The sequence below is a fragment of the Vespula pensylvanica genome, chromosome 2 (assembly GCF_014466175.1).
Source record: "Vespula pensylvanica isolate Volc-1 chromosome 2, ASM1446617v1, whole genome shotgun sequence".
NCBI lineage: Eukaryota > Metazoa > Arthropoda > Insecta > Hymenoptera > Vespidae > Vespula > Vespula pensylvanica.
In genome coordinates this window covers 2,099,449-2,111,417 of record NC_057686.1, presented here as the reverse complement: position 1 = coordinate 2,111,417, position 11,969 = coordinate 2,099,449, and the positions used below count along the sequence as shown (strand labels likewise).

Below are 11,969 nucleotides of genomic sequence, written 5' to 3'. Positions count from 1 at the left end.
TATTTATCTTTCAAAATGTTATGCTTATATATACCACAATTAATAATATTTAGGAAGTAATATTACCGACAGTCGGTATCGTTACTAATTCGTATGATAGACGGCGCTGTAACATCATTCCAAACAACGCTGTCATTGTACTCTGACAATCATAAATTCAAATGAAAGAATATTCGATAAATATATCGATTACTCGTTATCCGAATCGATTTAGTTCGATATAACACTCGATCTCGCTATGCTTACATTTTCGAGTTATCGCATTTATATATGGTATGAGACAAACAGTGGAGAGGAGGTGTGGGTGGAGTGACGATTGTAGTATTATATCTCTTGTATTTGCCGCGACGTAGAGAGAAAGAAAGAGAGAGAGAAAAAGAGAGAGAGAGAGAGAGAGAGAGTCTCGCGTTAAAAGTTATTGAAATTATCATATTGATATATTGATAACACTGATATCGTTGTTCGTTATAATAGAAAATCTTCATAAGGCGTAATTTTATAGCAAAGTGAAACATCGTTATCGTCTTATGCATCATAATTTTTAATTAATGGTATGTATTATTTGATCATCATAAAACGTATATCTAAGTGCTTTTTTTACTTCTCAAATAGTATCTTCTTTTTTTGAAGTAACAGATATGAAAATCAAATGTTTATTTTTTTTTCAGATTACCGTGTTAACAAAACTTTAACTTGTTTTCCATTACGGCCTTAACAACTTTCATATATGTATGTATATCGCTATGAACAACAACGACAACTGGATATTTGTCACTTGTTGTCAAAAAGATCGTCGTCGTCGTCAAGAACACGAGATGAATCAAATAATCGATTTGGGTGAAGGACTATCGAAAAGATACTAGCAATAAAGTGTTAAGTTGTTCTCATCAATATGGCGGCGAATCTCGAGGAAGAACAAAGTTTACGCGAGTGCGAGGAATACGTTCAAAGACATAACATTCAACAAGTTTTAAAAGATTGTATAGTGCAACTCTGTGTGGGCAGACCTGAAAATCCAATATCGTTCTTGAGAGAATATTTTCAGAAATTGGAAAGGGTATGTATCAGAAATAATCTTCATCTTTAATTTCATAACCTTACATGTAAACTTTAAACAACATAATTGTTTTAAAACAAGAACGTTAGAATGATATAAGAGAATCAATTAGATAATACGAATTATATATTCTTCTAAACAACTCAATGTATTGTTAAAAATATTATTATATTATAAATCTTATTGCAAGTTATTAATTTATTAGGAATCAATTTTTAATAGAAATCAATTTTTAAACGATACTAGAAGTAGATGACAAAAGATATATATAAATCATGTTACCAGTAATTATATTTGTTCGTATACAATTTTACTTGTTCGTATCAACTATCAGGAAATGTTAAAAACTTGATCTTTCTTTATAAATTTGTTGTACATTGCTTCAGAATTATAGTATATAGTATTTGAATGTTCATTAAAACTGTATATATTATATATATATAATATACACAGTTTTAATGAACATTCAAATACTATATTCTTGTGACGATATGTAAAACACCAAAATCTTGTTTTCTGTTGCGATTACAAGACAATGTTAAAATAAATTTAATCATTAAAAAAGAAATACAAGAATCCTGATTAATATCGAAGACAACGTATTTACTGCGACAAAACAAAAACATTTCTAAAAACAATATGAATTATAAAAACTTGACTTTACTACATATTATGATTGTTGCAATTTATAATAGAAAAAAACTATATAATTAGACTAAATGTTGATAAGACTACGTTACACGAGATTTCGTACATTCAATGTTTCTTTCCCACTATATAATTACAGCCTTGTAGTTAGTATATATGCTCTTTTCTTATACGTCATCAAAATATATCTTGATCGTAGAATATAGTAATAGTAGGTAGAAAGGATAGGAGTGGGGATAGAGGAAGAAAGATGAAATTGGTACGGCGCGATAATGATGACGTAAAATCACGGCCATGACGACATCGAGCGAAAGGTAGCGAGCGACCTCGACACGCGCATTAACATCCACAGCAGAGACAGACAGACAGACAGACAGACAGACAGACAGATAGATAGCAGCAGTAACAGCATGCACACATACAAACACACAAATGAATTTAAAAGAGAGCAAAAGCTGCTCTTCGGCATCGTCGACCGAAGATAAGCTGCATACGAAGCATGTGCAAACGGGGTGACGCTTCCCGAGCGGAGAAGGGTGCTATCCTGATAGAGAAGATTATTATTTATCCCTTGTAAGTGCATGCGTGCATAAGAGGAGAAAGTACGAGACAAAATATACGAGAGAGAGAGAGAGAGAGAGAGAGAGAGAGAGAGGAAAGGTTGAAGCTTCGCGCGTAGATGAACATATGAGAAAAGAAGAGAAGAAATTGGGTGGGGGTAATAAAAGACAGAGCGAAAGAGAGAATAGAAGGGGAAATGGGGAGGTGTAGTAGGATGGATGGATAAAGGAGGGAGGAAGGGTAAACGTGTTGTACAGGGGCCACGGATCTAAACATAGCATATGCTCGAAATATAACGAGGCAGAACCTTAGCCAGGAGGCATACAAACGTAACGCGTACACACATCGACGTGGTTTTCCAAAAATTTGGAAACTAAGGGGAGAGAGACAGGGAGAGGGGAGAAAGAGAGAAAGATCAAGACATCGAATACGATGTTTAGTTCGTAGACATCCGCTGATAAATTAAACGCTCGATCAATGTGCTGTTAGCTCGCTTGCTCGTTGATTCTCTGCATTCTCACTTTCGATCTACAAATACGATTTTACTATATAACAAAAGAGGTGGTGAAAGAGAAAGAGAGAGAGAGAGAGAGAGAGAGAGAGAGAGAAAGCATCTGTGTTGCCGCCGTAGCGGAAAAGCAAGTAGCGCGGGATCGAGCGTCGTGTGTGTAGGGTCATCGGTTAATCAGATTCAGGGAAGCCTTAGAAGGTAACGCGCGAGAGAAAAAGTACCAAGCGGAACGTCAATCTACGAACGACAACGACCGAGGATTAACCTATCTCTTCTTTTGATTTTTTATTTTCTATATTCGGTATAGGAGATACAAATTCTCTACGATTATTTATTTATATTTTTTTTTTACTTTCTTCTTTTGGAAAAACTCTCATCATTTTTAAGTAATTGCGTCGTACGCGCACGACGCGTAACGAGTCGCGGCGGCCCATATCTTTTAAAGATCAACGTAGTACAAAAAAGAAAGAAAGAGAGAGAGAGAGAGAGAGCGCGCGCACGTTTTCGACTGAATTTCGTTTATATTCTTACGTGCCGAACCAAAAACGACGAGAGAAAGAGACGCATAAAGGATGAATCACCAGGTATGTGTGATGTCGTCTTTTAGAAGAAGAAAGTATACAAAAAGAAAAGAGAGAATTTATATATTGATAAGTTCGAAGAAATTTACGTGTTTCTTTTTTGTTTTTTACACCGATAAAATCTTTTGAAACCGATCGTTTAAAAAAAGGCGCGGGTCTATTTTTTTTTCTTTTTCTCTTCTATCTTTCTTTTTCATTCTTACAAATTGACATACGCTTTTATATCTTATTACTTGCCACTTTTCTGTTATATTAAAAATTCTTTATCATTAAAATATTCATAAGAAATCAACGATATTTAATGTTCGTTAAAGCATCGTTACATATCCGATATTAATGTTTATAAAAGCACTCGTTCGTAAAAACGCCAACTGACCTATGCCATTATTCGCTAACCTTCCCTTCCCCGCAACCCTGTTCTTCATATATGGTCCGTATTATATTATTTAACTATTTAATGCTTAGAGAAAGAAGAGGGAGAGGAAATAACATGAAAAGATAATATAATTTGTCAATCAAAATGGAATTGTTTTTATCGCATCCTTTGTAAAAAAAAATTATGATTTTATAAAATATTTGTTATATTAAATTTCAATATTTAATGATTTAACATTGGTAGGAATGGAAGGATAGAGAAAAAGATGTTTAGGTTACAAAGATTTCAAGATGTGATTTTAACTGTAAATCTTTTGTTATTAAATTTTAGGATCTAATTATAAAAGGACTTATAATGTTGGACATTAGAGAGAAGATGATTTTTAGGTTAACAAGAATTTTTTTTCTGTTTCTCTTTTTTTTTCATAGATCTTAAAAAGATTATTATTTTAACATATGAATTATAAAATTTAATAGGAACAAGCTCACGATGCTAAACAGCAAATCGCTACGAGTCCCGAGGACACGGAGGATATGCCTGCCGGTCAACAAGGACCACAAGTTCCAAGACGTCGTGGTGGTATCTCGGCAGAGCCGGTATCAGAAGAAGATGCTACTAGCTATGTTAAAAAAGTTGTACCGAAGGATTACAAAACAATGGCTGCTTTGAGCAAAGCTATTGCTAAGAATGTTCTCTTTGCTCATCTTGATGAAAATGAACGATCTGATATATTCGACGCTATGTTTCCCGTTACCTTTTTACCTGGAGAAGCAATAATACGTCAAGGTTAAGTCCTAATACGCATATATATAGGGTGGCGAAAGTTCCTAGACCTGTAATCTTATAATTAAAAAAAAAAAAATTAATCTAAAAAGTCTTGAAAAGGATTAATTGATTTTTAAAATTACCTAGGAACTTTTGATCTATTCTGTATGGATAGTCATATATGTATATATGTATATATATACACTCTGTCTCTCTCTCTTTCTATTATTTCTTTCTCTAACGACGTATATATGTGCGTGTATATATATACACACGCAGATACATATATATATATATATAGGTTTTGCTTGAATTTATTGATTTTTTTGTCTTCCTTAAAGGTGACGAAGGTGACAACTTTTACGTAATCGACCAAGGCGAGGTTGAGATATTCGTTAATGGTGAATTAGTAACGACGATTGGAGAAGGTGGAAGTTTCGGTGAACTCGCATTAATTTATGGAACTCCACGTGCCGCTACAGTTAGAGCAAAAACTGATGTTAAATTATGGGGTATAGATAGGGATTCCTATCGTAGAATTTTGATGGGTTCGACGATAAGAAAACGAAAAATGTATGAGGAATTTCTTTCTAGAGTCTCGATTTTAGGTACACTGTTGATTTCTTTATTCTTCCCACTCTCGTTTATATTAATTTCTAATAGATGATAAGAAGTATAAAAGTACCGAGATAAACTTTTTCTTTTATTCATAGAATCTTTAGACAAATGGGAAAGACTTACAGTGGCTGATGCCTTAGAACCAGTTGCGTTTGATGACGGAGAAATGATAGTAAGACAGGGTGAACCTGGTGAAGATTTTTATATCATTGTTGAAGGAACTGCTGTAGTCTTACAACAACGCTCGGAAGGAGCGGAACCACCAGAACCTGCAGAAGTGGGTCGTCTGGGTCCGTCCGATTACTTCGGTAATATAAATATTTTTTTCACATTATAATTATTCCTACTTTATATGTGTATATATATCAAACGATTGTTATGATGATATTATTTTTGATCTTCTTATGCATTTATCTAATGTATATATGTATTGATATATGCAATAACAATTAATAGGGGAAATAGCATTACTATTGGATCGGCCAAGGGCAGCAACGGTCGTAGCTAGGGGTCCTTTAAAATGCGTCAAATTAGACAGAGCCAGATTTGAACGTGTCTTAGGACCGTGCGCTGACATTTTGAAACGCAACATTACTCAGTATAACAGTTTTGTATCCCTTTCGGTATAAATTCAATCTACAAGAAAAAAACCATACAGATCATATCGATTACAATTTTTCAGACTCTATGCTTCAACAACAACAACAACAACAACAAACATAATGTTAACATTTTTTCTATTTCGTTAATGCTTCATTTGTTAAAATGCATAATATATGTCGAGTATTATTAATATACATACATATTGTATATCATTAGGAGAAAAAAAAACAAAATGAAAAAAAAAAAAAAACACTTAATATATAAGATTATTATAACGCACTGTATAGTAGTTAGCGACTCATCAAAGCGAAATCATCTGGTTATCTCGTATAAACTGTGTTCCTACAAAGTGCTCATTTTTTTTACTATTGTCGAAAAGTCTTTATATTATTGTTTATTGTTTTCGTTTGAAAATTTGTATTCTATGATAAGTATACGTTATATTTACACGCATGTGTCCATACAGTATTATTACTTTTGTAACAATGTCGCTGGTCGACAGTGATAAATATTATGATATTCGAATGAGTATCGAATTTCTCTGTTTGTGGTGTATGTGTTAAATGATAATTTCAACATTTTCTTTTTTGACTTAAATATTCTTTGTGCATTGCATTGATATAATATCCTCATAAATATATGAAAGCATATACATATATCGATTGATTATTTATTATAACAAGATTGATGAGTGATTAAACGAGTCGCGATCTATAATTGAAAGTGCGTTTAGATTTGATTTATCGATAACACAAAATGTTCGGAAAATTAAATAATTTATTATGCACAACATTATACATGTATTTTATCTTACAATTAAATATCTAACCCCCCCGATTTGAAAATCTTACAGATTTTCCTTAACGTTAAGAAAAGTATTTTAGTTTCTTAATTGGGCAACAAACTGATGTGTATGTTTACCTCTTTGCACTAAATATTATAAAACTAGAACTTGATTGGTTCGCAAGATGCATATATACAAATGTCCAGCATAAAAAAAAATGATATTAAAGTTTTTTTCGCGGATGTGATCTTCTTTGAGTATTTCTCTTTATTTATTTATTTATTTATTTATTTTTTTTTTTTTTTTTTTTTTTTTTGCTAAAAAGAAACAGTAGCTTCCATCATTCTCATTGTATCCTATAGATATTGATCTTCTTGCATCAAATCTCAATCACCACTCATTTTTGTATGTTCTATAGTGTTGTTATCTTTGAAGTTTCATGATTTTCTTCTACCTTCTCATAGAGAATATTCCATGAGGAAATACACTTGTTAAATTGAACATATACTTCGCCCAGACACATCAGATTAAAATCTTCAGAAATTTGTTCCTCTTCGTACAATTGGTAGTTTTATTATCCTTATATAAAAAGTGTGTAGCAAAAAGAATGATCTACACATTACCAAGAATTCGAAGAATTCATTGGAATACCTGGCACCAGACATGAGGAGAAAAATTTGGGCCTTTTCTTTTAGCCGAACGACGGGAAATAGAGAAGAAGAGAAATTTTTATGAAGAAAACAAGTTTTATACCCTCTCTGACTGATTCTTCACAAGTTTCGGTTTCATACCGACTTGGATTGAGATATATATAAGATATTTTCATAGAAATTATAAAACTATTTGATCTTTCTGGCTTTTTTCTTCCTTTTTATAATATCTAAACCACCAATAATCATTATGAATTTTATATTCCCTACTCTCTTGTAATTCATAATTCCAAAAAATAATCCTCAACGCACGCGACAATAATGCACAAATTTCTCGAAGAATGTTTCAAGTAGTAAAATTTTGCTTGAGCTGTAAACCATTTCCAATCGATGACAATGATTGAAAATTATTCAAAAGAATTGGTTTATATCAGCTCTTTAAGCAAGAAAAATGAACGAACCCGTATCGATTTTAGAATATATGCATATGTATATGGATGTGCAAGTAAGAAGTTGCACATGCATATTATGTCGAATCAGGAAACATATGCATATACATATGTATGCACATAGAAAGTGCTTCTCGATTTAATTATTGCCATTCACTTTGCGATTTATAGCGAAGTAGGCAAAAGAGACATTTCTTTACCAACCACCTAGACAACCACTGCTTGTTTTACAGTCGATTAGACGCCGTTCAGGATCAGCATAAACCAATGTAAATTCACTGACAAATTCATAGAACTTGTCCAAAGATTCAAAGGCCAATTCTGCTACGATGAAATCAACCGCCAAATTTTGCCGGTAGCTAAACAGTAGAAGAAATACAAACGTTAGACGAATAAATATACATATATATATATACATATATGTATGTATGCATGTATGTATAAATACATACATTTATGTATATATAGAACAATATAAGATATGAATAATAAACATATACATAAAAAAAAAAATTCAACTTTCAGCTGCAGTACCCTGTAACAGAAATCTTCATAATTATAATTTCACTTTCTCTCTTTCTCTCTACTTTTTAAATATGTACCTATATCATTAAATCTAATTTGTGTATTTTATACAATTTATGTATATAAACATAAAAATAATTAAATATAAATAAATGTATATACATTTTTACTGTTATATTCAAGCTTCTACTCTTCAAAAAGTAATTGTATTTGCAATTTCTAACTAAACATTTTTATTTCATACTTTAGTCTTATCTTAGTTAGAAATTGTTAGATTAAATATTGAAAACTAGGTACGTATATGCATCGCATCAAATATAATATCACTATACTGTTAGTTAATATCAAGATATGCAATGATAAATAATTTGAAAATAATGTTGTACTTACGATTTTATCATTTGCTTCAAAGCAATCTTTCGCTCTCTAGCAGCAAACCAATCCATCAGAAAAGCAGCCATTCTTGGTGCACTTCTGTATAATTTGAATAAAGCATGAAAATTACCCAGCCACCAAGCTGAGCGAACTTTCAATGCATGTTTAATGCACTCATCTTTTTTGTCTTCTCCATTAAGTGATGCTAAAATTGTTGTCAAATCTGTAATGAAAAAAAAAAAAAAAAATTATATTAGAAAATTTCATATGCAGACACATTGTTATTATATGATCGTCTGTATTTACCTAAAGTATTTTTTGTAAAGATATAATACAATATACGGTACGCCACAAACTCGCATCGATTTTCACCACCCACATCTTGATATAACATTCTTAATTGTGTTTGACATTGATTAAATTCTTCATGATCTCCACGTTCTAAAGCTACACGAGCGTGGGTTTCATAAACATGGACAGTAAATGCATCTCTGATACCTTGCACGGTAAGATCTTGTCGAATAGATTTTAATTGGTCACAAGCATATCTGTAGTCTTGTTCCACTACCCAACGATTCTTGACATAGGCCAACGAATTTTGAAGAACACTTACCGGTCGAATTGCAGATGGGGCTGGAGCCTAAAAGATTATACAGATGTAACTTTGTTTTAACAATATATATATATATATATATGTATATATGTTCTATAGTGTTTTTAATAATATATGTATATTATTGAAATGTCTTACCGATGTAAGGCGTAAATATGGTTTTTCTAAGTCCTTGCAAGTTCCAACGATGTGAAGTCCGGTGAAGTCAAACTCAGCGGTCGGATCATCTCTAACGCTACTGTTGAATGTCCTAGAAATGGGATCGTTAAATCGTGCCGCACGTTGCTGAAGTTTCTCCTTGGATCCTAGTTCATCGCTATTGCCTGAAGCTAAACCAAACTCGGAATAGAAATGTGATTTTGTCTGCTTAGTCTTCTTGGTTTTCTTGTTGTTGTGATTTTGTTTATTTCGCGTTGATTTTTTCGTTTTCAACGATTTGCTGTCATATTCCCGATCGCTAACGTTAGACGAAGAGGACGTGCTACGCCTGTACTTCCTTAAGGGGGGACTACGTGAGTGAGAACGTGACCTCGACCTCGACCTCGACCTCGACCTTGATCTTGACCTCGACCTCGACCTCGTTTTCGATCTTGATCTTGATCTCGATCTCGACCTCGATCTCGACCTTGATCTTGACCGCCTATGAGTCACAGAGAGACGCGCGCCAAGCCTAGCTCCAAGAGAAGTGGAAAGCCCTGACTTGCGCAAGCCTCCCTGTGTATTTGCCAATGGATTAACCAAAGGATTATTCAACTTTAACGCCGGCTTCTGAGGCTTTATCGTCATGGTCATACGTTCACTGTGTATACTAGGTAAAGGCTCTTTGTCCCAATCTTTTACCCAAAGCGAGCCGTCATTAGCAGCTCGTGTTATTTTCCCTTTGAGTATAATTTCAACCTGATCCTTGTCAACTGCCGTTTTGCACTTTTCATAACACCTGTTCACGTAATTCTTTAAGCTGTCAGGCCAATCCCCAACTGGATTAGCATTCGTTGCAACAGAGGGAGTACCTCCCACTGGAACACTAGTATTCAGAGATGCACTGACCGCTGTAGTGGCAGGTGCAACAGGATCAGGAGATTCCTCAATGGGTGGAGGGGGTGCAGCTATTTCATGTTGAATAGGAGGTAAGGGTGGTAACTCCACTTTGAGATTGGGTTCCGATACAAAATTTGTTGTATTGTTTCCCTGAAAGTTATTGTTGAATTGTGCTGCTAGATTTTTGTTCCTCTTACGTTTTTTCTTTGCAGCTCCACTGTTGCCTGATTGAGGAAATCCTAATCCAACTTTCTTGTTCTGTAGATTGAATCGAACTTGTCCATTGTATTCTGAAAAGGATAGTCTTATTTAATTACATCGATTTTAACACATAAGATTTCAATAATTTTATAAAAAATACTTACGAGAGAGGTCATTATGTACTCCGTTCCAATTGCCATAGGGAAATGCACCGTAGACAAATCCCGAATGAGGCTGCATCGATGGTTGTACCTGGTTATGTTGCTGAGTAGGTTGTAGAGGCGGCGGAGGACCAGGAGGTAGAGGAGGGAGATCGGAATCATCGTCTAAAGTCATGGGGGTCCCAGGTACTGGAGGCTGTTGATGAAGTTGTGGTTTTATTTGATTATTTCCCTGTGAATTCTGCTGCTGAAGAGGCTGTTGTTGTTGTTGATGTTGTGGATGTTGCTGCATTTGCTGTGGATTAAAAGCATGCCCATAGGCAGGCATCATCGTGTGATAATAATTAAACATTTGACCTTGATGCGGTACTCCTTGATATCCTGTCCCATATAATTGTCTGTAACAAAAAAGAAAGAGAGAAAAAAAAATTAATCATAAAATAAAAAATTGAAAAGTATAATACTTTCTGAATAAGAATGAGAAACAAATGACTTATTTATTTTTTTATTAAGAAAGAAATTAAGTCTTTGTGACAAGTCATCTTGTTCTATCCAATTGACAGATTAATATATAATAATTATATAGATTAATACAACATGTATATTTAAGCATAAAACAGGATGATTAAAAACAGAAATATAAATTCTTTAATTTTTATATAAGCTAAAAGTTAAAAAATAAATTTTAAATTTGAATAAAATACATTTAAATACTTATTACTGCATTTATAACTTGCTTTGAATTTATTCTACCTTACATATATCTATATCTACATTAAAGAGTTGTATCTATAAATAATCGTACTAATCATTATTGCTTTTGTAGTGTGTGTGTGTGTGTGTATATATATATATATATATATATATATATATATATATATATATATATCATAAGGTCTAATATCAGATTTAATAAATTCTGTTTAATTAATATATACATATATCTCGTATCAACGATTGAAAACATTTTTTTTTACCCTGGATAAGATGGAAACATAGTATGCATGTTATTTGGTGACGGATATTGCCACGCCATATTCGCCATTGAACCCGCTCCTAATTGCTGAGGTTGTTGAAATGGCTGCGGCTTCTTCTGAGACGCTAAAATCTCCCCTTCCGACATACTCGTTAAAAAAAAAATCTTGCAACAATTTCTTGACAAAATTTAACTTCACACGTATCACTTTCAATAGGAAATATTGATTATTCCGTTAAAACTACGAATATATTCAATAAATAAATTATTGCAAAACGTATGAGCTTTACGAAACACTACGTAATACGACCCATATTTCCTTTTACAATGTATCATCAAACCGGAAACTTAAAGAATATTACTCATCGAACTAGTGGGAACTAAAGCGTAGCAATGTTACCAACATAATCTATATACTTGTTTAGTAATAACATAACATTGATTTTGTTTTCTTTGACATATTTCATTATTAAATTT

The 11,969-nt window shown here is 33.0% G+C and overlaps 2 protein-coding genes across 4 annotated transcripts; one reads left to right on the top strand and one right to left on the bottom strand.

Moving 5' to 3' along the window:
- The first annotated feature begins 308 nt into the window (after window positions 1-308).
- Window positions 309-6,515, top strand: LOC122627238 (cAMP-dependent protein kinase type I regulatory subunit). 3 transcript variants are annotated; one of them, XM_043808239.1, is made up of 6 exons: window positions 309-551; window positions 669-1,057; window positions 4,211-4,520; window positions 4,841-5,107; window positions 5,213-5,425; window positions 5,574-6,515. In XM_043808239.1, exons 2-6 carry the CDS (start codon window positions 893-895, stop codon window positions 5,744-5,746), a joined length of 1,128 nt encoding a protein of 375 aa, XP_043664174.1. In that variant the 5' UTR covers window positions 309-551; window positions 669-892; the 3' UTR covers window positions 5,747-6,515. The 3 variants fall into 3 exon arrangements, with proteins under 3 accessions (XP_043664174.1, XP_043664175.1, XP_043664177.1); XM_043808240.1 differs by lacking the exons at window positions 309-551; window positions 669-1,057 and adding an exon at window positions 2,659-3,361; XM_043808242.1 differs by lacking the exons at window positions 309-551; window positions 669-1,057 and adding an exon at window positions 4,083-4,120.
- On the bottom strand, window positions 6,480-11,834 carry LOC122627234 (leukocyte receptor cluster member 8 homolog). Its single transcript, XM_043808229.1, has 6 exons — window positions 11,494-11,834; window positions 10,520-10,914; window positions 9,255-10,444; window positions 8,810-9,143; window positions 8,519-8,726; window positions 6,480-7,962 (listed from the first exon to the last, which is right to left on the bottom strand). The coding sequence occupies exons 1-6, from the start codon at window positions 11,637-11,639 to the stop codon at window positions 7,800-7,802; spliced, it is 2,436 nt and encodes an 811-aa protein (XP_043664164.1). The 5' UTR covers window positions 11,640-11,834; the 3' UTR covers window positions 6,480-7,799.
- Between the last annotated feature and the right edge of the window lie 135 nt (window positions 11,835-11,969).